The sequence below is a fragment of the Nannospalax galili genome, unplaced genomic scaffold, assembly GCF_000622305.1.
Source record: "Nannospalax galili isolate Female #2095 unplaced genomic scaffold, S.galili_v1.0 scaffold410, whole genome shotgun sequence".
Classification (NCBI taxonomy): domain Eukaryota; kingdom Metazoa; phylum Chordata; class Mammalia; order Rodentia; family Spalacidae; genus Nannospalax; species Nannospalax galili.
The window spans coordinates 1,959,932-1,985,069 of record NW_008329143.1 but is presented as its reverse complement, the minus strand read 5'-3'; the positions used below and the strand labels follow the sequence as shown (position 1 = coordinate 1,985,069).

The window sequence follows — 25,138 nt, the reverse complement described above, 5'->3', positions numbered from 1 at the left end:
TCAAGGCCAGCCTGGTCTACATAGCCAGTTCCAGGCCAGCTGGGGCTACAGGGAGACCCTGTATTTAAAAAAAAAAAAAAAAAGGAAGAGTAGGGGACTTTGTCCTTCTGACCCTTGACCGAAGTACCAGTAAAGGTCATTGCTAACCAGGCTGTGCCATCCCTTCCCCAGTAATTGTGGCTCCTAATGCATACAGGGCTTGGGGAGGTGGTGTGCCAGTGGACCCTAGCTGACAGCAGGGCCACTCTTCCAGGGTCACCTGAAACTGTTAGTTTAGCAAGATGTTCAGATTAGCCAAAGTCTAAGGCTAAGTCCTAGTCTCTCTCCTCTCCCTCTCAGTTCTGAATTTCTGCCTGTTTCTAACCTTGGCAGAAGAGTCCCTATCTCCCTTTCTGGGCCTTCACCAGATCAGTCTGTAGCAATTCTCTGTTGATGCCAGAGATAAAGGTAGGGCCCAAGGTAGGGGTTAGTAGGCCTTAAAACTGCCCATTTTACTATAAAAAGTCAGAATAGCTTGGCCAAGATCATGATCAGCTTTATCATGGGGTCGGCTGTTTATCAAGAAGAGGGAAGGAAGAGGTAGGACAGAGGTCTTGGGACCAGGCAGTGTCCCACAGGTGTAACTGACCTTCTGGAGGAAGTGTGTGGAGGGTTATTGCTCAAGCACACTAATCTCTTTACCCCACAGTTCCTGCTCTGTTGGCATATTATCAGTGTTGAGCCTTTGCCCACTCTGTTCACCCTCAGCTCCTGGCTCAAGTCTTGTGCCCTTCCTGTCTCCCCAAATTTGCAAGGAGAAGTAGAGTGCAAATACAGGATCCTGATGCTCTGGCCAACTCTGCAGGCTCAGGTTCAGGACTAAGCCTACTTCCAACTCTACTCCCAAACTGACTCAGCTCCATGCTCTCACATCCCAAAGTGGAGTGACAGACCCCTCACCTGCTGACCTAGCTTCTCCCTGATCTGGTTTCCTGGGTCCTATCTGCATTTCTTCCCCCAAGACAGCCAGTGAAGGCTCCCTGGACACGGGGGGTTGAACCTAGATGCCCCTGGGGATACCAGTGTGAGGGTTCGCGTAAAGCTCTGGTCAGCTGCTAGTCATCAAAGTCCAAGAAACAACTGCCTGTCCAGGACTCACTTCCTCTCTTGCTGGGACAGGGGTCGCTCAGCCACGGCAAGCGATGGACTCCTTTTGGCCCCACTTGTTTCCGGTCTTCCCGGTGAGGGGGGCGCTAGGAATCAGGAGTGAGGGCTACACGAGTGGACTTCGGGGCCCAGAGTCTGTGTGGGCCATTCAGCCGCCGAGGGCTGGGGATGCCTAGTAGTAGGATGATAGATAGCTGGGAGCCAGGTGGCGCGCCAGCGGTCGTTCGATGAGCTCGGCTCTCAGCACGGTCTAGGCAGCAGGCCCGGGGGTGAACATGGACTGGGTGGTGAGCTAGGGTAGCAGGGCCGCTCCTGGCGGCGAGTTCCAATTGGCTGAGCGCTAGCAAGAGGCGGGTCCTAATTGGCTGGGTGGCTGCGAGCGGTGGGGTTAAGCCCGGCGCCCCGGCCCCCGGCCTACGCTAGATCCCTGAACGCTGCAGCCGACCTGCTGCCACGGTCGGGCGCCATGGATCTCCGCACCTCTCGCGCGACCCTGCTCCGGAGTGGCCCCCTGTTCCTTCTGCTTCTGCTCATGCTGTTGGTGGAGCCGGTGCTCCCAGCCAAACGTCACCCCCCGGTGGTGCTGGGTGAGACGCGTGTTGGGTGGGTGTTGGGGTGGGTCTTGAAGGACTGAGTGTGGGCAGGGTTGGTAGGTCGACTTCTCGGTGTGCATCTGTTTTTAGCACGAAACCGAGGCATTTTGGGGTCCAACCTGGGTCGGTTAGCCCACCTCCTGTCATACTGGGCCTGGGTGTGGTCAGCCTTCCACCACCTGCCCCCTCTAAAAAATGGGAACGAGATATCTAGTCCAGTTTTCCACTCCACCCGCCTGCCTGCACCCTCTCCAAACCTTGTCTCACCATGTCCCCATTTCTGAGCTGGAAAGACTGAGGCAATTCCACCTCACTCCCGAGGGCTCGAGGGCTTTGGCAAGGTTGACTCAGAATTGGTCTGAGCCTGCCTAGGAGGCATCACCATCCTCCCTCCTATATTTCTGAAGGCGTTACTGGTAGCTAATCCTTTAAGGAAAGCATTGTTAGCCTTGCTGGCCACCAAGCTCATTTCCCTTTGCTCTCAATTTATCAAATGGATAGCCTTAACCCTTGGGGAGAAGGCCTAACAGAAACAGGATTGCTAAGGGTAGGGAAGACTGGGGAATGGATTGGGACAACAGCATAAACAGGTGTGAGGGAATCAAGGAGCATGCCTCTCTACTCTCTCCTGCTAGACCTAGATGCTCTAGGCTATATTGGACTCAGGTGGCATCCCCTGCCCACTCACTCTTTGGTCCCAGACCTGGCAACTGAGCAGTCAACAGTTGCCATGTGCTGACCGCCAGGATGAGATCTCTATCTAGGGAGTCTTAGGTGTCTTTTCCAGCCCCATCTGGAACTGGTGTGTTGGTGGCCAGCTAGGGCTCCCAGGAGCCGAGGCACACCAAGGCATATGTTATATACCAGGTCTGCTGGAGCATGACTTACCAAACACACTCTTTCTGTTGGGAATGTTTTAATAGGGATGATGCAAATTGCAGAAAGATTGACAGGCAAGTGGTCCACAAAGGTCCCAGTAGGCTTTTTGGGTCAGGAAATGATCTAGGGGATTCTGGACCTAGGTTCACTTTGTTTTTGAGACCTGGTCTCACTATGTAGCCCTAACTGACCTATATAGACCAGGCTGACCTTGAACTCACAGAGATCCACTTGTATCTGCCTTCCAAGTGCTGGGATTAAAGGAGTGTGTCACTATGTCCAGCTTTGTTTGCTTTGAGATTTGTATACACCTGGCCCTTCCTTGCCCAAGCTTCCACGATAGTACTAACAATGGCCTTTAGAGATGAGGTTGTGCTGGGCAAGCACAAAGAATCTCAGCCAGCCTGGATGAGTGGATACCATCCTGGAGTATGCTGGAGCTAAGCTTGGCAGAGGGATCCAGGCTAGCTGGAATGGGGCAGGGGGTAGAAGGTGGGAGGCGTGGATTGTGTGGATCTTGTGACTTACTGGGTCATCTGGACTTTACCCTGGGGGCCAGAAGTCACATGAAGGCCTAGGAGTTCTAAGAATGAGGGATGCGGCATTGTGGCATTGGGATGCATGCAGTCTGTGGCCACATACATGTTTACCACATTTTTGCTTGGATGGTGCTAACTGCACTCACTTATCCATTCAGTCTTGGTTATCCTAAATCATAGCAGAGGAGCCTCAGACCCCAGAAGGATCTGAACAGCTGGAATCCTAACCTGATCCCTGCTAGTTATCCTCTGACCTCCATGCACAAGCCATGGTGTGTCCTTCCTCCTCCCCTCCCCCACTAAATAAGTAAATGTAATTTTTTTTTTTTTTTTTTTTTTTTGTCTTTTTGAGACAGGGTCCGCCTGTAGCCCCAGCTGGGCTTGAACTCACAGAGATCTGCCTGCCTCTGCCTCCCAAGTGCTGGGATTAAAGGTGTGTGCCACCACGCCTGAGTAATAAAAATTTTAAAATGAGGATAAAGATGTCACTTCTTGGTGCTATTTGAGGTGAAAGACCCATAGAGCTTGTCTTAGTTCCAGGCACAAAGGGTCTCAGGAAGTGGCCATTGCTATTTTTAGAGGAGCTTGACCAGGGCAAGGGGTGTCTGTGCAAAGCAGATCTGGTAGCTTCCTCTTTTATCCATTTTCCCTCAGATGGAGATAGTGACCAGTTCACATATCCAGCCCTCTGGCATGTCATCTACAGGCTATAATGCTGGGGCCTCCCTGCTTCAGCACCACCCATGGCATGAAGAGAGGTGGAGGCAGAGGCCACACCTACTTCCCATGACATTCTGAAGCTACTAGGACAGTGCTCAGGCAAGGGCATGCCTTGTGCTGTGCTGGGTTCACAGCCACTGCCCAGGAAAGCCAAGTGATAGCTTGGATCTTAAATGGGGTTGTTTTTGTGACTGTCCAGAATGTGACTGTCCAGAATGTATCATGTAGGAGGTAGGTGTGGCCTGCAAATTTAATGGGAATAAATAGATCATAAAACTTCGAATGCTAGGAAATGAAGCTGTGGGTGTGGGCTTGGGTGTCACCTGGGCCCTAGGGTCTGTGTGTAGTCTTCCTTGGAATATGGTTACATATAGCCTGACCTGAGGTTAGAATGGCAAGTTGAGGCTGATCAGCCATCTGCAGCACAAGCTGGCAGCTATGCCTGGCCTTCCACATGAGCTATCCTCTGGAATTTTACTGGCCTTAGCAAGACCCCAGGGCCCTGGTAGGCTGTTAGGTACCTCTTTAAGTTTATCTTATCTGTGTTTTGGTTCTTGGCCTGTGAGCCCAGCGTTTGGGAAGTAGAGGCTAGAGGAGTATAGTTTGAGACCTTTGAGACCCTGTCTCAAAAAAGAAAAAAGAAAAAAAAAAAAGGAAAAACAAACAAAAACACCTCCTCTGGATTTAATTTTTGGCTGTTACTGTGGCTCAGCAATATTTCTTATGCTCCACTGCTCCAAGGCAGACAAGGCTTGCTCTGCTTTTCTTTTTAGTCTGGTAGCACAAACCCAAACGCTGCAGATTTTGGAAAATTCAAGGGCCTCAAGTCTCCGCCTGGTTAGCACACTCATCTAGACTGTTAATCCTGCAAACCTTCTGTATCTGAAGAGGGTGATTCAGGCTGAGATCTCAGATAAGGAAATGAAGCCTCTCTTGGGGAAGTGACTTTGGCCTGAACTCTTTTCTGAATCCCCATGAGGAAGTTCTAGTGAACATCTTAGGGAGATTTTTTTTTTGTCTTTTTGAGACAGGGTCTCCCTGTAGCCCCAGGTGTCCCAGGCTGGTCTTGAACTCACAGAGATCCACCTGCCTCTGTCTCCCTAGTGCTGGGATTAAAGGTGTGAGAGTTTATTTTTATCTGGAGTTGGGAGAGTGTTGGGAACCGCCCCCCAAACATGTCAGGTCTCTTCCAAACCCCTACGGTAAGGTATATGCTGGCAGACTTTTTTTTTTTCCCTACTAATATGGTCCAATGTGGTAGTAGCAGCCCTCCCAGCCCTCTCTGAAACTAGGTCTCACATAGCCCAGGCTAGCCTAGAATTAGTTATGTAGCTAAAGATTACCTTGAATTTCTGATCCTTCTGCCTCTACCTCCCGAGTGATGGCCATGCATCACTTGTTTGTTTGTTTGGTCTTTTAAAGACAGGATCTCCCTGTAGTCTCAGCTGCCTAACTCCCTATGTAGACCAGGCTGGCCTTGATCTCACAGAGATCCACCTGCCTGCAGCCTCCATGTAATGGAATTAAAGGCTTGCATCACCATGTGCAGCTTGTTTGTTTTGAGAGAGAATCTCATTATATAGCTGAAGCTGAGCCATGACTCGCTTGATCCTCCTGCTTCAGGCTCCCAAGGGCTGGAATTACAGATGTGCACTTCCCTGCCAGCCTAGTAGCAGCTTACCTGAATGAAGATGTCCTGGCCTCTGTGTCAGGCTCCCCTATTTTTGAATTTCCTGCTCCTGGCACTGTTTTCACTTATAGGTTGGGATTGCAAAGGGCTGCTATGGTGTCACTATCTTGTGGGGGAGGGGGGCAGCTTCTGTAGACTGCAAGGTTCTTAGAGGTCTCTAGCTTGCCAGACCCAGAGCCTACACATGTCTTTTTCCCCCTGTAGTGCCTGGTGACTTGGGTAACCAGCTGGAAGCAAAGCTGGACAAGCCAAAGGTTGTACACTACCTTTGCTCCAAGAGGACGGACAGCTACTTCACACTCTGGCTGAACCTTGAACTGCTTCTGCCTGTCATCATTGATTGCTGGATTGACAATATCAGGTGGGGCTGGCACACACAGATGGGTACCACTCACCTATGAGGCCTGGAGAGGCCTTCAGAGGCCATGCCCTTCTCATCCCTCCCTCAGTACACTTCAGAGTTAGTGACCTCTCTGTAGCCCTTGATCTGGTCTGGTCTGGTCTGGTTGTCACTAGCTCTGCTCTCCTCAAAGCATAACTTTTTTGCTCTTCCTGCTGTTCTCCCTTCTCCAAGTTCAGCCTTCAGGCTCTTAGAGTTTCTGTGGTTGGTCCGTATCCTCAACCATGGCTCCTCTCTTCCTGTCCCTAGGTCCTGACCACACCTGCCTCTCCAGTTGCTTGCTCTTCCTGTGGATATACCCATGTCTTTGCACTTTGCTGTTCTTTCCACATGAAATCTAATTCTATACTCTTCACATGATAAATTCCCTCCTGTTCACTTTTTAAAACCCAGACTTTTGCTGGTGGTACATGCCTGCTATTTCACTACTGTGGGAAGCTGAGGAAGGAGGATTGGAGCCTGCATATCGATACCCTGTCTTTAAAAACTACCCTTTCCCAAATAAAACCTGACCCTACTTCCTCTGTGGAGTCTCCCCTGCCATTGTTTACTCCAGGCTCCATGCATGTTTTCTTTAACCCTCACCAAGCACCAAATTATGTTGGCAAGGAACTATGTTTCCCCAAATTCAATATAGACACTATATAGTTTAATTTTCTTTCAGTTATAAAGTAAATTTTATTACCAGCAGTGTGATGCATCAAAAATTTTCCATTCCTACCTTAGTGAAATAGTTACAAGCCAGGGCTGGAGAGGTGGCTTAGTGGTTAAGAGCACTGGCTGCTCTTAAAGAGGACCTAGGTTTGATTCCTAGAACCCACATGGCAGCGAACAATCATCCATAACTCCAGTTCCAGGGGAATCTGATGCCCTCTTTTGACCTCTATGAACATTGCACCACAACATGGGTGTGCATATGCAAGCAATACACTCATACACAAAAAATAAAAATAAATAATATATCAAAAAAATTAAAGAACATTTACAAACTATCCATTTTATGCCCCTACCATCTCACTTTTTGGGAGGAGGAAAGGAGGGACAGGGTCTCACTATGCAGCCCTGGCTGGCCTGGAACTCTCTATGTAGACCAGGCTGACTTCAGACTCACAGAGATTCACCTGCCTCTGCCTCCTGAGTACTGCAGTTAAAGGCATGTGTAGGTCTCTGTGTGTGTGTGTGTAGGTCAGAGGACAATTTGCTTCTTCTGCCATGTTAGTCTAGGAGATTGAACTCTGGTTATCAGATTTGGCAGCAAGTACCTTTATCTGCTAAGCTATCTCACTTAAAAAAAATTTTTTTAAATTTATTTTTATTTTATGTGTATGAGTGTATTGCCTGCATGTGTGTAAGTGTACCTGTCTCTTGCAATGCCTGAGGAGGACAAGAGGTCATGGATCCCCTGGAACCAGAGTTACAGATGGTTGTTAACCACCATGTAGGTGCTGAGATTCGAACCTGGGTCTTCTGCAGGAACAGTCAGTGCTGTTAACCACTGAGCCATCTCTCCAGCCCTCCATCTCACTTTTTATGTTAATGAATTAACCTATCCAAAACTCATCAGTCACTGAATATAAATACCTTGATAAACTAGAAGCAAATTGGGTGTGGTGGTACACATCTGTAATACCAACATTCAGTAGGTTGAGACGGGAGGAGTGCTACAAATTTGAGCTGACTTGGGTCATGGAATTGTTCCCCATGGATCAAACTCAGATCCTTGGGCTTGGCAATACGCACCTTTATCTGCTGAGCCATCCTTCTTGCCCTGTCTCTCTTTTTTTTGTAACTCACTAAGTCCGGTCAGTGCTGCCTTTTGGAATGTTGACTGACCTTGGTGGCCTGATCTTGTGTAGGTAATTATAGCTACCGTGAGTTCATGAGTGCCACAGTTACACCATGTTCAGAAGACTGAGCTTCACAGCACTCCTCCCCATCCTCTGACTCTTATGCTTCTTCCTCCCTGCTTCCTCGATATGCCCTGAGCCTTGTGAGGATGGGGGTTGATACAGATGTCTCATTTAGGGCTGAGTACTCAGTAGTCACTTATTCTCAGCACTTTGGCCAGTTATGAGTCTCTGCATTAACTGCTGCCCACAACAGACGTTTCTCTGGCCAAGGTTGAGAGCTTCTAAATATTTAGGTTATTTAGAAGCCACTTGTCCATTTAGCAAAACAACAGTAGTAAGTTCCCCTCTAGGACCTATGACTTCCCAAAGTTTCTAGTATCAGGCATGAATTTCCTTCTGTGGAGCAGGCCTCAGAAAGCAGTTTGTTACCTCTAACTTCATGTGGCTATTGCACCTAAGGGCACATCTTTTTTTTTTTTTTTTGGTCCTTTTGAGACAGTGTTTCCCTGTAGCCCCAGTTGACCTGGAACTCACTATGTAGACCAGGCTAAGCTTGAACTCACAGATTCCCCTGCCTCTGCCTCCCAAGTGCTGGGATTAAAGGCGAGTACCACCATGGCTGTCTCATCTTTTTTTTTTTTGTCTTTTTGAGACAGGATCTCTCTGTATCTCCAGCTGGCTTGGAACTCAGTATGTAGACCAGGCTGGCCTTGAACTCACAGATTCACCTGCCTCTGCCTCCCTAGTGCTGGAATTAAAGGTGAGCACCACCATGCCAGGCAAAAAGTAAAATCTTTAATAACAACAATAACAAATATAATAACCCATGTCTTCTAGGGGAAGCATTGTCACCCATGCAAGACACCTGTGTTCAAACTCCTCTTTTTTTACTTAAATACACACATAAACATACATAGACACATTTTTTTTTTTTTTTTTGTCTTTTTGAGACAGGGTCTCACTGTAGCCCCAGTTGGCCTAGAACTTGCTATGTAGACCAGGCTGGCCTTCATCTCACAGAGATCTGTCTCCCCATACCGCCTGAGTGCTGGGATTAAAGGCCTATACCACCATGCTTGGCCTTAATTATATCTTTTAATTAGCTTACAAAGTAGTGAGGTTCCATAAGGGTTTTTCATACGTCCTTAATTTCAGTTAACCTACCTCCCTTTTCCCTATTACCCCCTTCTCCAGCAGGTACTGTGTGTGTGTATGTATATATATATAATTTTTTTTTTAATTTTTATTTTATGTGTATGCATGTATTGCCTGCATGTAGGTAAGTGCACCTGTGTCGTGCAATGCTCTCAGAGGTCAGAAGAGGCTGTCGGATTCCCTGGGACTGGAGTTTCGGACAGTTGTTAGCTGCCATGTGGGTCCTAGGATTTGAACCTGGGTCTTCTGCAAGAACAACCAATGTTCTTAACCACTGAGCCATCTCTCCAGCCCCGTGGAACTGTATATTTTAAATAGTCATATGCTGTATAATATCCCTTTTTACAGAACTATGGATTGAGCTCAGGGATATTTTGGTGTGTAGTTATTATTTGAGTGTGTGTGCACACAACACTTGAGCCACAGTGTGTGTGTCACAGTGAGTATGCTGAGGTCAGAGGACAACTTTTGGAAATCAGTTCTTGTCTTCTGCTCTGTTGAGGCAGGGCCTCCTGTTTCTGTTATTGCCCTGTATACTCCAGGCTAGCTAGCCCACCAGCTTCCTGCCAAGTCTCCTGTCTGGCCCTCCCATCTCACCTCGGAAGTCCTGGGATTATAGTGGTGTACCACTGCATCTGGGTTTTTATGTGAGTCTCAGGGCTCAAAGTCAGGTCATCAGGATTGTTCAGCAAGTACTTTTACCCACTGAGCCATCTTGCCAGCCCCAACCCAGGGATTTGAGCATGCCAGACAGATGCTCTACTATCGAGGTATACCCATAGCCTCTAAAAGCAAAACACAACAAAAAACAGCAGGTAAAGGCACTTGCCACCAAGCCTGATGACCTGAGTTTGATCCCTGGGGCACACATGCTGAAAGGAGAGAACTGACTCATGCAAGTTGTCCTCTGACCTCCACACATGCACTGTAACATACAAAGGACATATAGAGATACATACATAAGAAATGTGATTTTTAAAAAAAACAAAAGCCTTTTTTTTCTTTAATTTTGAGACAAGGTCTAGCCAACTTACCAGGCTGGCCTTGAACTTCCAGTCTTCCTGCCTTACCCTCTGGAATAGCTGTGATTATAGGCCCAACCATACCACCAGGCCCAACCATAATAACATTTTGTCAAGGACAGATTAGCCAGACGTGGTAGCATACACCTGTAATCCCACCACTTTGGAGATAGAAGCAGAAGATCACCCAGAGTTTTAGGTCAGCCTGGTCTACATAGCAAGTTCTAGGCCAGCCTGGGTTACATAGTAAGACAGTATCTAAAAGAAAACAAAATAGCAACAACAACAAACACAAATAAAAAGGGAGGACAGTTTAAGTTTATATGAAGGTAGAGGTGGTCCCTTATAGTATGTTGGAAAAGCTAAGGGCCTGCTCTATAAGGCCCCAGACTCAGGGCTAGAGAGGTAGCTCAGCAGTTAAGCGTGCTTGCTGTACACATTGCATATACTCACACATACACATTTAAAAAGGCCCTAGGTTTAATCTGTAGCCCTGAAAAAAATAAATAAAAAAGCAAGATAATGAAACTGAAAAATTCCTATGGTCCAGTGCTTCTCTAGTCATCTAATCTAGCAGGGAAAGGTTATATCACCAGCGTGATGCTGGTGAGAATGCTCAGCGTATAATGCTCCATACTATGAATAAGTGTGTTTCTCACTTAGGTATTTACTATACTATACTTTTTTTCCCCCTTTGAGTCAGTTTCACTGGGTAGCCCTGTCTGGCCTGGAACTTGTTATGTGGATCAGGCTAGACTTGAACTCACAAAGATCTGCCTGCTTCTGCCTCCTGAATGTTGGGATTAAAGGCATGTGCTACCATGCCCTGACCACTTGCTTCATTTTAAAAATGTTTTTTGTTTTGTTTTGTTTTTGAGACAGGGTCTCAGACAGGGTCTCACTATGCAGCCTTGGCTGGGCTGGAACTTGCTATGTAGACCAAGCTAGCCTGGTACTCACAGAGATCTGCCTGCCTCTGCCTCCTGAGTGCTGGGATCAAAGGTGAGCACCACCATGCCTGGCCTCATTTAAAAAAATATATATATACTATGGTTTTTGGTTTTTTTTTTTGGTCTTTTTGAGACAGGGTCTCCCTGTAGCCCCAGCTGTCCTAGAACTCACTATGTAGACCAGGCTGGCCTTGAACTCACAGAGATCTGCCTGCCTCTGCCTCCCGAGTGCTGGGATTAAAGGTGTGCACCACCACACCCGGCTATATACTATGTTTTTTATGATTTTGTAATGACCTCTATTTATAAAAAAAATGTTTACTTGAGCATGCTGTATCCTCATCACTCAGCTTGAGGAAGGTTAACTGGGAGACTGAAAAAGGAAGATTTTGAGGTAGAGGCTCACTGGGCTATATAGACAGGGCTATAACCCTGTCTCAAAGCAAAAATAAAACATTTAACTGTATTACTGCTGTATAACACCACAGCAGCCTCATACTAAGTGCTCCCCCCTTCTCTCTAATATAAAAAATGTTTTAGGACAGGGTCTTTCTATGTAGCTCAGGATGGTCTTGAATTCCCTGTGTAGCCCAGGCTGATCTGGAACTGACAATCTCCCTCTGCCTCTTGAGTGCTGTGATCACAAGTATGCCCCACTATGCCTTACTTCTCCTGTTTACTGAGTTTTTTAAATTTTAATTTCATTTATTAGTTTTACTTTATGTGTATGAGTGTATTGCCTGCATGTAGGTAGGTGCATCTGGGTTGTGCAGTGCCCTTGGAGGCCAGAAGATCCCTGGAACCAGAGTTACAGCCCTGTTAGCCACCATGTGGGTGCTGGGAATCAAACCGAGTTCTCTGCAAGAGCAGTCAGTGCTCTTAACCATTGAGCCATCTCTTCAGCCCCTCTGTTTACTGAGTTTTTTGATTGCATTAAGAGCACATTGAATGACTTACACCATTACACCATCTGGATTTGTACTAGTGTAACTCTGACGTTCACACAATTATACAATCGACAAATGACGTAATTCATTTATTCCTACAGCACTCCTTTGAACAGTGCTGTGTTTAAATCTGTTTTACAGGAAATGGGGGTGTAGCTCAGGCGTAAAGCACTTGCTGTATCTTACACATGGCCCTGAGTTTGCTCTCCAACACCACAAAACAAAACAAGTTTACTTAAAACAAGTTTACTTAAAGAAAAGGAAGTCTCAAAGAAGTTACAGAAGTGTCTGTGGTCACTCAGCTAATAAATGACAGAATCAGAATTCAAACCATGAGTTATGTTACTCTAAGGGCCCCTCCCAGACAGAATCATCTAAAGGCAGATGGTGCCTCTGGTTTTTCTTTAGAGCAATAGAACCAAGAACATAGTTGATGCCCAATAAATGAGCTAATTAAAAGCTTTTGTCAGAGACCTGCTAGCCAGTTCTCTGGGTACTCAGCCCTTCCCTGTTGTTTATGCTGCCTACTTTGTTGACTTTCTTATTGGTGTGTAACCAGAGTTATTTCTGGGCTGTTGATCTACATTTCTGTTTTCATACTAGAAACACATGACCTCAGGGACTGCCAGTTGGAGGTGCAGGGCTGATACTGACAGGGGTTTTCCTGTCTTTGTTGCTCCTCTGACTTGCTTAGATTCTCATCTATCTCAGACCTGCTTTGGCTTTCCAGAACAATTTTCTACGCTTTGCTGGGTGGCTGTTTGAGAGAGTGGACCCCTAGGCCCTATTACTTGGATCAATGTTGGGGATTCTGTCAGCTTTCTGTGACTGATCTTTAAGGGGAGGAGGACTTGGGAGCACCAAGAACTTCAGCTTTTCTTGGACATATTCGCCTCTGGTGCCATTCAAGGCCATAGCAATGCTCCTTGCCTGGCATAGGGCTTTTCTGCTGTGCCCTACCCCTACCCCCAGCCAATCCCTATCACGTTTTCAGGACTTGCAGACACCTGACCTGGGAGGCAGGGTAGAACAGCCATGTACTCTGCCCTGAGGCTCTGCTTTGCACTACATCCATCAAAGCTATGAGATGATAATATCTTGAGTTAGAAGCTGCTAAAGCCAGGTATGGTAGCACACACTAGAGCTGGTTCTTCTTTCTGCCTAGACCAATACCATCATTCTAGTGTAGGTGACACTGGGAAGAATGGAATTTGCCTTCACAGGGGTCCTTGTGATCAGTCTTTGGAGTAAGCCATGGTAGAGTCCTCAATTGACTTTGGCTATTCTGATCTCTGAACTTTGTGGGGTTTTGTTTGTTTATTTGTTTGTTTGAGATTGGCTGAACTCATATGTAGCTGAGGATGACCTTGATTAACTGATCCTCGTGCCTCTACCTCTTCCAAGTCCATGTCTGGCTATGATCTGTGTTTCATAAACCTGCTTTGTTACTCATCTTTACACTCTGACCAAACCTGGAGGTGAGAAGGGAGTATGTCTAAGGTCACAGGGCAGTATTGGGACACACTATGCTCACTGGAACTTTTGGGTCACCAGCTCATTATCCTCTCCTGACAGGCTGGTTTACAACAGAACATCTCGGGTTACTCAGTTTCCTGATGGTGTGGACGTACGTGTCCCTGGCTTTGGGGAAACCTTCTCACTGGAGTTCTTGGACCCCAGCAAAAGTAATATGGGTATGTAGTTCTTGCTTAGGACCTCCAGGGGATATGCTGGGGGCTATTCTGGGGGCTCTGTTGGACTCCTAGAGTATGGGAAGCATTGCATTGGTTTAAAGGCATAGCCTGTGAGCTGTTTGTGATCAGTGTAGTTACAGAGCGTATAGCCCTCCACCAGGAGACAGATGTCACTGTTCCTGGGCTGTGCTGTGGGTGGCTGACACAGGCTATACCTTCTGTAATTCTATGCATTTCTGTCTGTAGGTTCCTATTTCCACACTATGGTGGAGAGCCTTGTGGGCTGGGGCTACACACGGGGTGAAGATGTTCGAGGAGCCCCCTATGACTGGCGCCGAGCCCCAAGTAAGAAGCCACTCCTATTTCTTCCCTTAGGGCTTGGGAGACAGGGACAAGGCAGTCTTGGCCACTCTCCCTACTCCTGGGCCTCTGGCATCTAGTCCAGTGGCCACAGCTACCAGCTCTGATTAGTCTTGCCCTGTCCTTCCCTGTGCCTCACCCCAGGACCTCTGGACCCCTGAGTCCCCGAGGTGGGGAAGGAGCCCCTTTGGCCTCTCTTCATGAGCGCCTTGGGGAACCATTCTGTCCTACTTTAGGACACTCTCTGAAGCCCCTAGTCCTGGGTCTGACCCGAAGATTGGTCAACAGTTCAGGCCCCAGGACCTTTCCTACCTGACCCCTGCCTGGCTCTGGCCTGCAGATGAAAACGGGCCTTACTTCCTGGCCCTCCGAGAGATGATCGAAGAGATGTACCAGCTGTATGGGGGCCCTGTGGTGCTGGTTGCCCATAGTATGGGCAACATGTACACGCTCTACTTTCTGCAGCGGCAACCACAAGCCTGGAAGGACAAGTATATCCATGCCTTCGTGTCTCTGGGCGCGCCCTGGGGGGGTGTGGCGAAGACCCTACGTGTCCTAGCCTCAGGTAAGACCACCTTTGCCCCACATGGGTGGCTATTCCCAGGAATGCCTCCCTCTCTCCTTCTGTGATGTCATGCTAGGCCAGCACCCTTTATGTTTTTACAAATATCCATGTTTTTTGGCCCAGTGAGATGGTTCCGCAGGTAAAGGAGCTTGCTGTACAGCCCAACAACCAACAACCCAATCTGGGGATTGAGTTCAGTCCCCAAACCCCACATACAAGTGGAGAGAACCAACTCTACAAAGTTGTCCTCTGACCCCCCCATACTTTGTCACATGTGCACCCCCTCACAACATACACACACACACAGACACACACACACACACACACTGCTCAGCAGTTAAGAACATTGGCTGTTCTTGCAGAAGATCCGGGTTCAAATCCCAGCACCCACATGGCAGCTAACAACTGTCTGTAACTCCAGTTCCAGGGGCTCTGACAGACTCTTCTGTCCTCCGTAGGCATTGCACGACACGGGTGCACTTACCTACGTGCAGGCAATACACACATACACACAAAAATAATAAAATATTTTAAAAAATATTTTATTAGCCAGTCATGGTGGCGCATGCCTGTAGTCCTAGCACTTGGGAGGCAGAGGCAGGCGGATCTCTGTGAGTTCAAGGCCAGCCTGGTCTACATAGTGAGTTCTAGGACAGCTGGGGCTACAGGGAGACCCTGTCTCAAAGACCAAAAATAAATAAATAAATAAATAAATAATTTATTATGCTGGGCATGGTGGTGCAGGCCTTTAATCCCAGCACTTGGGAGGCAGAGGCAGGCAGATCTCTTTGTGAGTTCCAGGACAGCTGGGGCTACAGGGAGACCCTGTCTCAAAAAGACCAAAAAAAAAAATTTTATTATTTTTATTTTATGTGTATGAGTGTTATACCTGCATGCAAGTGCACCCATGTTGTACAGTGCCCACAGAGGTCAGAAGAGGGGTTTGGATCCCCTGGAACTGGGGTTACAAATGATTGTTAGCGCCATGTGGGTGCTAGGAATTGAACCTGGCCCAGATCCTCTGCCTGAGCCATCTAATCTATATAAGTTTTTTTTTTTTTTTTGGCCATGCCTGGCGGCCTAATGATTCTTGAATGTTGATAGAGTCACTGGCTGGGGTCCAGCAGGGGGTCTGATGCTGAACATGCTGCCCAACCAGCTTGCCTCCCTCAGCACAGGCTGATCAGAGTCCTCTCTCTGCAGGAGACAACAATCGCATCCCTGTTATTGGGCCGCTGAAGATCCGGGAGCAGCAGCGTTCTGCTGTCTCCACCAGCTGGCTACTGCCTTACAACCACACCTGGTCATCTGAAAAGGTATTTGTGCACACATCCAGGACCAACTACACACTGCAGGACTATCGCCAGTTCTTCCAGGACATTGGCTTTGAAGATGGCTGGCTCATGCGGCAGGACACAGAAGGGCTGGTTGAAGCCATGATGCCACCTGGTGTGCATCTACACTGTCTTTATGGTACTGGTGTCCCCACACCAGATTCCTTCTACTACGAGGGCTTCCCCGATCGCGACCCAAAAATCTGCTTTGGTGATGGTGACGGCACTGTGAACTTGGAGAGCGTCCTGCAGTGCCAGGTCTGGCACAACCGCCAAGCACATAAAATAACATTGCAAGAGCTGCCAGGCAATGAACACATTGCAATGTTAGCCAACACCACTACCCTGGCCTATCTGAAAAGTGTGCTTCTTGGACCCTGATTCTTGTGCCAGACAGGGCTGCTGAATAGCTGGACCATGGAACTTCTCTTGGCCCCTGAGCCTGTCGTAGCCTAACAAGCTTAGCAAAGTTTGTGACCATGATTCAAGGTCCTAGGTCTTGGGCTGTGAGGCAGCTGCCTCAGAGGAAGTGCTATTTCTTATCTTTCCTATGTGATGGTGAAGGAGGAAGAAATAAGTGTGAACTCGAGGGGCATCTGATGGGAATGCTGCTGCTGCTGGAACTGCTGTGACTCAAACTGGCTTGTCGGGTAGACTGGTTGGCTCTGGGCCCCAGTCCCCAACTCAGGGGCCATGCAGTCCTCCTACCCCTGTGAGCTTTCCACTCTCACCCACTGGGCCCTAACCTTCCTATGAGGGATGTTTCTGAGCTGAGGTCCCTGCCCCTGAAGGTTCTAGAGTGACTCTCAGATGATCTTCCCACATAACGGCCGCAGGTAGGCCTGCCACACTGGTCATGAATGGCTGGAACTGCTGGCCTCCCTGGTTAGACAGCCTGAGTGTGGCTTCCTGGAGGCAGCCTGGTACCCCCTGCAGGTAGGGGCAGTTTGTTGGCTTCTCCATTGTTCCCAGGCCCTGGGACATTCACTCCACTCCTACCTCTAGCCTTTAGCAGCATCCTGGTTCTAGACTGAGCAGCAGAGGTTCCCCTCCCCTCTCCCCACAATTCTGGGGGCCATGTCCTAGGATCCCTGGTCCCTTGATATGAGTCCTGGTACTGAGGCTGGCTCTCTTGGCTCTAGGACTGTGGTTAAGGGGAACAGGCCCCAGTCATGGCCTCATAGCTAGGTACCTATGAAGAAAAGGAGTTCCAGGGAGCAATCATGGCTACTCAGAGCTGTCCTGAACACCATATTGCACCCTGCTCTAAGGTGTCTCTCTCTCTTCTTTTTTTTTTTTTTTTGAGACAGGGTCTCCCTGTATCCCTAGCTGGCCTGGAACTCACTCTGTAGACCAGACTGGCCTTGAACTCATGGAGATCCATCTGCCTCTGTCTCCTAAATGATTTTTCTCTCTTTTAAGCCCTTCCTTCTTTGTCATCTTGGCTCTTTTGCCCCCTTCTTTAGGGTTTCCCCCTCCTTTTTTTTTTTTTTTTTTGGTCTTTTTGAGACAGGGTCTCTCTGTAGTGGTGCTGGCTTGGAACTCACTGTGTAGACCAGGCTGGCCTTGCTTGAACTCACAAAGATCCACCTGCCTCTGCCTCCCAAGTGCTGCGATTAAAGGTGTGTGCCATCATGCCTGGCTCTAGGGTCTCTCTTACCACCCACCCACTTGGACTGACACAGGGTTGAGAAGTGGTGGGGCTTCTGCCTAACCCCTTCTCCCACCAGGCAGCTGAATGGTTTTTAGTCTGCAGGGATTAGCCCAGAGATTTGATTGGGTCCCTGAGAGAGGTAGGAGCCTAAGGTCCCAACTAGGGATTTCCTGTCTGCCCCAGGGATGCTGCATGATCTCCCTGTGATATCAGAGATGGAGAACTTAGGCCTACCTTAAGGACAGTGGACTGTAGGGCACCTGACCATAGGGCTGAGATTCAGTCCAGCTTTTAGGTTGGAATACCAAAACCACTTTTGGGCAGGACTGTACAACTCTCCCACTAAATTCTTGGCAATGGATTTTCCTTGTTGTGCACATGCCTGGCATCTGCCTCCCGCATTCCCCACACCCATTTCTGAGTTGTGGGCCCATCTGGGGCTCTGAGCAGGCTGTACCTCAATTCTGGCAATAAAAGTATTCTGGATGCTGTAAGGTGCCTTGGCCTACTCTGAGCATCAGAGGAGGGAGGTGGTAGAAGTGTGAAGGTGCTAGAGAGGTAGGTGATTGGGCTGCAACTTTGCTCAGGTCTTGCTGGGGTCTCAGCATTGTCAGCCCTTGTACCCTGCTTTCACCCTCCTGTTCTCTTCCCTGGAATTCATTTCCCCTCAGAAACCCAAGAAACAGACCCTGAACCAGATCTCTAGGAGGTGGACTTGTATTGTCACCTTGCTTCTTCCTGATCAGCAGGTCCCATATGATGCGTCAGAGATGGGGATAGGGCAGGATAGTCTTGTAAGTCACCCTGGCTGGACTCCCTAGCCTCTGTCCTCCCTCAGCCTCCAGTCTCTCAGCATCCTTTGAACGTAAAGTTTGTTTTAGGAAGCCACTCTTCCTGGATTCTTCATCTTAAAAAAAAAAAAGATTTATGTTTGCCTGCAAGTATATCTGTGCCATATTCGTACCATACCTTTGAGTGCAGAAGATGGCACTGGATCCACTGGGACTGGGGTTACAGACAGGTGTGAGCCATCATGTAGGTGCTGGCAACTGAACCTGGGTCCTCTGCAAGAGCAATGAGTACTCTTTTTTTTCTCTTAATTTTTAAAAAATTGCCGGGCATGGTGGTGTACGCCTTTGATCCCAGCACTTGGGAGGCAGAGGCAAGTGGATCTCAGTGAATTCAAGGCCAGCTGGGGCTACAGGGAGACCCTGTCTCAAAAAAGATGGAAAAAAAAAATTGGGGGCTGGAGAGATGGCTCAGTGGTTAAGAGCACTGACTGCTCTTGCAGAAGATCTGGGTTCGATTCCTAGCACCCACGTGGTGGCTATGAACAGTCCTAACTCTGGTTCTGGGGGAATCTGATGCCCTCTTCTGATCTCTGCAGCATTGCATGGCATGGTGCTCTCACATACATGTAGGTAATGCACTCTTACTAATATAAAATATTTTCTAAAAAGTTATAGCCAGGCGTGGTGGTGGTGGTGCACACCTTTAATCTCAGCACTTGGGAGGCAGAGACAGGTGGATCTCTGTGAGTTCAAGGCCAGTCTGGTCTACATAGTGAGTTACAGGCCAGAGATCAAGGACTTTTGTATAAAAATTTAGCATTCAGGCCGGGCATGGTGGTGCATGCCTTTAATCTCAGCACTTGGGAGGCAGAGGCAGGCGGATCTTTGTGAATTCAAGGCCAGCCTGGTCTACATAGTGAGTTCCAGGACAGCTGGGACTACAGGGAGACCCTGTCTCAAAAACACACACACACAAAAAAGACCAAAAGTTATTTTACTTTATGTGTATGAGTGCATTGCCTGTGTGTGTGTAAGTGCACCTGTATCCTGCAATGTCTGTGGAGGTCAGTTTCCCCTGGAACTGGAGTTACAGATGGTTGTTAGTTGCCATGTGGATGCTGGGAACTGAGCCCAGATCCTCTGCAAGGGCAGCCAGTACTCTTAACCACCGAACCACCTCTTCAGCCCTGAATTTTTTTTTAAACCAGTCTTACTATGTAGATCCGGCCTGCCTTGCTTCTACCTTCTGAGTGCTCAGATTAAAGGTGTGCCCTTCCATGCCCTGTCCCCCACTTTTAAAGATTCATTTATTTTATTTGTATATCTGCATGTGCATGAATATATGTATGTAGGTACACCACATGCATGCAGCACCCATGGAGGCCAGAAGAAGGTGTTGGATTCATTGGAACTGGAGTTACAGATGGTTGTGAGCTGCTATGTGGCTTCTGGCAACTGAGCCCAGGTCCTGTGGAAGTACTCTTAACCACTGAGCCATCTCTCCAGCTCTAGCAGCCTGGATTCTTAATCTTATCTGCCTGCCTTCTGAGTTTGGAGCCATAATAAGATTCAGGCACTGAGCCTTTGCTCAGGCTTCACCATAAGACTCCTTTGAGAGTCCATGGATTCCTATGGGCTTCCCTTCCCTCAAGGATCCAAAAGGCAGACCCTGGTAGGATGAAAGAGACAAAGGAAAAGAAACAGTTTGGGGTAGGGAAACCTGTCTAGGGATGGGGCTCCAGCTTGCATTTCGTGGTATAACTCTTGGGGCCAGTGAGGATGGTAGGAGCCTCAATACTCCAACTAGTGTCCACTGAGTTGGCCAGTCTGGTTCCAGACTTTGGTACACCCTGGTGTCCGCTAGAGGGCGATCTGAACCTGCTCACTCTACCAGGTAGGAAGCACTGTTAGCCAGACTGGAACGAAGGGGAGGTCCAGAGAAGGGGGATGAGGTAAGGATATACAAGTCCAGGAAAGGAAGCTTCACTGAGGTTGAGGCCAGCCTGGTTTACATAGTGTGTGCCAGGCTAGCTGGGGCTACAGGGAGACCTGTCTCAAAAAAAAAAAAAAAAGGAAGCTTCACTTCCAGGTCCTGCCCATCCTGACACCCACCCACCTAAGTCATCCTTTGTGGTGTGTGGTGTCTTTGCAGCCACCCCATTCATTCCAACCTTTTTTTTTTTTTTTTTTTTTTTTAGCCCCTCTGGTACCTCAGTTCCACAATGCAAAAGTATAATTCTAACCCCAAAGGGGATAAGAGATAGTTTATTCTGGAGCCAAATATGAGTGACCATGGCCCAGGAATACAGACTCAGGTTACCAAAAATTCCATGTTGCAGTGTGGAAGCAGTTTCATGACATTTTTATAGTAGCAGAACAAAGAAAGGTAATGAATTAGGACACTTTTCAAATACATTGGTGGATACAGCAAAAGAGAAATCTCAGCTGTAGGCCTCAGATGATGGGTGATGGCATTCTTAGCCTTTTGATTGGTGGGAACTGTTTCTTTTTCTTTTCTTTTTTTTTTTTTTTGGTCTTTTTGAGACAGGGTCTCCCTGTAGCCCCAGCTGCCCTGGAACTCACTATGTAGACCAGGCTGGCCTCAAACTCACAAAGGTCCGCCTGCCTCTGCCTCCCAAGTGCTGGTATTAAAGGAGTGCACCACCATGCCCAGCCATTTCTTTTTTTTTTTTTTTTTAATTTTTATTTATTTATTATTTTTTATTTTATGTGTAGGAGTATATTGTCTGTATGCATGTGAGTGCACCCGTGTCCTGCAATGCTGCGGAGGTTAAGAGGGCTTCAGATTCCCCTGGAACTGGAGTTAAGGACAGTAGCCACCATGTGGGTGCTGGGGATTGAACCCAGGTCCTCTGCAAGAGCAGTTAGTGTTCTTAACCACTGAGCCATCTCTCCAGCCCATGGGAACTGTTTCTTTTAATAATACATTCTATTAGTCACAAGAAGTTACTTCAGAAACGAAGGTGGGCCAGGAGTGGCTATTTAGGGGCTAAAGATAGCCTGACCTGTTAGGCTCTGGACCTGGTACATTCCAGACTCTCCAAAATCACTGAAGTGTTAATCAGTTGACCCGCCTTGCAAGAAGTTCAGATCAAGATGCAGGATTTTTCTGGGAACTTTTACTTCACAAGAGAAAGCATGAATAGGGTATGGTGGCCCAGACGTTTAATTCCAGCACTTGGGAGGCCGAGGCAGGCAAGTCTACAAAGTGAATCTGTGAGGAGGCCAGCCTGGTCTACAAAGTGAGTTCCAGGCCAGCTGGGGCTACAGGGAGATCCTGTCTCAAAAAAAAAAAAGAGAAAGCATGAAGTCAACAAGCTTCAGGACCAGCATACCTGGGTTCAAAACCCAGCTCTATCAGCTTCCTCTAAGTGGCCTGGGTAGCCTTTTGACCTCCTTGTGCCTCAGCTTTGTTATCTGATGAATGACGATAAATATATCCTGCAGGGTAGTCCTGGAGAACAAGAATGCTGATGTTGGTGAACATCTAATTCAGAGTCTCACACATAGCGTTCAGCTGATGGACTATTGTATCTGAGTGTGAGACAGCAGAGCCAGAGGTCTGGATGGAAGCCAGCAGGTTTTTGTATATAGCTGTTGCAAGGACAGATATGGACTAGCTCCCACTGAATAGCATTGAGCCAGAAAGGCGAGGGGAACTGATTGTAGAAGTAAAGGGTCAGGCTCCACTGACCTAAATATATACATAGACTTCGACTTCTAGAAGGTATATAAGAACGTAAATGTTGGGGGCTGGAGAGATGGCTCAGTGGTTAAGAGCACTGACTGCTCTTACAGAGGACCCAGGTTCGATTCCCAGCATCCACATGGTGGCTACAAACCATCCTTAACTCCAGTTCTAGGGGAATCTGAAGCCTTCTTCTGACCTCCATGGCATTGTATGACAGGGTGCACTCACATACATGCAGGCATTACACTCATATGCATAAAAGAAAAATAATAAATAAAATATTTTTTTAAAAAACTGTAAATGTTAGGCCCAGCGTGGATCAAGGCAGAGCTCTGTGATCCAGGCCAGTTTGGTCTACATAGTAAGTTCCAGGCCAGCTGGGGCTATAGGGAGACTCTGTTTTTGGAAAAAAAAAACAAAACAGAAAAGGAATGTAAGGTTAGAATTCAGGTGCTGCTCAGGCCACAATATCTGCAACAGTCCTTCCCCTCTCACAGATACTGACAGCCTCCCTACTGAGACATTGTCAGACTCTCAGTGAGCTAGTAGACTTTCAGGTGCCAGAGTTTATCACCAGGGGATGTGAGTTTACATTAAGGGGGGGGTATTCCCCCTCCCTTTCCCTGGGAGTGCTTGGCTGCAGGCTGGTGCTGTGAAACCTCCCTCATCCTCAGAAAGGTATCAGAAGAGACCCCTACTTCTGCCTTGATTTTCCTTCTTCAGAGATCCCATTATGCTGCCTGTCTCTGCTGCTGGGGCCCCAGCTCTCATCAGAGTCCCCTCTAAACTGTTGTCCATCTGATCTGTCCATCTGTGGTATAAATAACTCTTCTAATGAACTTCATACCCCCAACAATTCATCTTAAGTGTCCCCTTGTACCCGCATCTGAGACCTTTCAAGGTGTTTTAAGCAGAGGATATAGAAAGGGCAGCACCAGTGAGGGCTATCATACCAGGCCTGTAGGGAAAAGGATGGAAAGACTCCTAGGAGAGATTTGAAGCCATTTCAATCTGTACTTTGAAAGCATCTAGACTCACAGGTGTGTACTACCTTTCGACGTGGGACATGACTTTGTCATGTACAAAGTTCACAGTAGCACAATTGAGTTACAAAAAATTCACAATTTGTAGAAATTCACAATCAAGTTACAAAAAAATAAAAATAAAATCATACAAAAAATCTCATAACATTTCAAGTAAATTTATGATTTTGTGTTATGCCTCATTTCTAGCCAACCTGGAATACTTGCAGCCTGGATCAGGAGCTGCAGGTAGGACTCACCTATCCAGCAGAGGAGCCTGAGGGGGACTGGGCTATTGAAGCTGGAGAGAAGAAAACCACCATGGCATGCAGGCCTCAGGGAGAAAGGGAAAACTTTAGATGTTGTGCTTTCCCACTGGGTAGATGGCTGGGGGAAATGGCCATGAGGAAGTCAGTGTGGTTGAATTGTGGACAAGAAGGTTATATACCAGACTTAGGGATCACAGCCTGTGCCCCCAACAAGTCAGGTTCAGCCATCTGTCTTCAAAAAGCTGATTCAAGGAGCCAAATTAATAGTGAAAAACAGAAAAAGATTTGTTTTACAATGTTCTCACTTTGAGAAGAGAGATGAGAGAGATTCAGCTGTCTTCAGGGATTCTGACAAAGGATAAAATTTAAATAGAAAGCAAGAGATATGCATAACTGTTGTTGTCTAAACTCCAAGGTCAGGGTCCTGCAAGGTCATCTGACAAGGAGTTAATTTTTCTCTTGGAGACTGGTTTCTCCTTTGGATATCCCTAGTGGTTCAGTGATTTCTTCTCACAGCCAGAGGTTCTGGGGAAACACTAATTTCTTGGGGTCCATTCTTTCAACAGCCTGCTAGCCAAAGAGGGGCGCACAGGCGTCTCTTTAGGATATATTCGTTCCTGTCTCGGACTGCTTGGTAACTGAAAGGGGGAATTATATTTATAGAGTCCGGAGGCCCAAGACTGAGTCCCTGAGCTACTGCAGGAAAGGTTAACCTAAAAGTAGAGGAGGAGCAATCAGAGTGCTACAAACCAATAGCCAAAGTCAGGTGAGGAGAGAGAGTTTAATTTTATGCTAGGAGTCTACTCCAGGGAGATCCATAAGGGATCTTTTGCCCTTCCAGTTTTGGGGGGCTTTTATAGTCACATGAAGAAATGTGAACAAAAGGCAAAACAGCACATAGGTGACAATTAAGCAAAAAAGGTACATGTGATAAGCAATGTAACATGGCAGCAAAGGTTACAGTAAGGTGAAAACTTTGGTAAACAAAGACTTCCATCCAGGGCAGGACAGGAGAGATACCAACTCCTGCTCACCTCCCCAATACCTATCTCTAGTCTCAGAGTTTTCTCTGCTCCAAAGTTCTTAATTACCATCACATTGTAAAAGCTTTCCATTTCCATAAGGAGAGAAAAAGGACCTGAGAGTGCAGCTTCCTGAAGAGGGTATCAACAGGGTCTGGCATGACCAGGACAGGGCCCCAGAAAGGCCAGGGGTGGAGGAACAAAAAAAGAGGCTTGTTTTCTTCCACAGATGGAGGATAAGTTCTGGGTGTATATTTCTTCCTGGGCTCACTAGGCCCTAGGTCGGGAGTCACCTGTATAGTGAACTGTATGGGGTCCCCTTGGGTTTGGCCACGCCCCCCCAGGCCCAGAAGGAAATGGAAAGTGAGGGCTTCAAGTGGAGCATCCCTACAGGGCCCTAGCTAAAGAGTGCTCCCTAGGGCTGGGAATGTACCCGGTCACCCTCCGCGGGGACCACGTTGCGGACTGCAGAGCTATGGAGTAGGGGACGGACCCGGGTCGGGTCACTCTCTGTGGGGATCCGGCCGTGGACTGCAGAGCTAGGGAGTGCTCCCCAGAGTGAGGGATGGACCCGGTCACCCTCCTCGGGGAACTCAGCTGCGGACTGCAGAGCTAGGGAGTGCTCCCCAGGGAGGACAGTTGCGGTCACCCTCCTCAGGGACCCCACTGCGGAATGCAGAGCTAGGGAGTGCTCCCCAGGGTGAGGGGCTGCTCAGAACCCGGGGCGAAGGCCGCAGCCCGGAAGCCAAACTACCCGAGGCCCCCGCCACCAGCTGAGTTCTCCGGCAGCGCGCGCGGTTGCGACTGAGAGAAAGTGACGTGGC

The 25,138-nt window shown here is 47.9% G+C and overlaps 1 protein-coding gene across 2 annotated transcripts; it reads left to right on the top strand.

Annotated features, from left to right (window-relative positions):
* The first annotated feature begins 1,432 nt into the window (after window positions 1-1,432).
* On the top strand, window positions 1,433-17,142 carry Pla2g15 (phospholipase A2 group XV). Of its 2 annotated transcripts, none has more exons than XM_029563979.1 (6): window positions 1,433-1,733; window positions 5,772-5,928; window positions 13,467-13,585; window positions 13,832-13,930; window positions 14,411-14,510; window positions 15,714-17,142. In XM_029563979.1, exons 1-6 carry the CDS (start codon window positions 1,613-1,615, stop codon window positions 15,820-15,822), a joined length of 705 nt encoding a protein of 234 aa, XP_029419839.1. In that variant the 5' UTR covers window positions 1,433-1,612; the 3' UTR covers window positions 15,823-17,142. The 2 variants fall into 2 exon arrangements, with proteins under 2 accessions (XP_029419839.1, XP_008832261.1); XM_008834039.3 differs by having other exon boundaries at window positions 1,435-1,733; window positions 14,286-14,510.
* The last annotated feature ends 7,996 nt before the right edge of the window (window positions 17,143-25,138 follow it).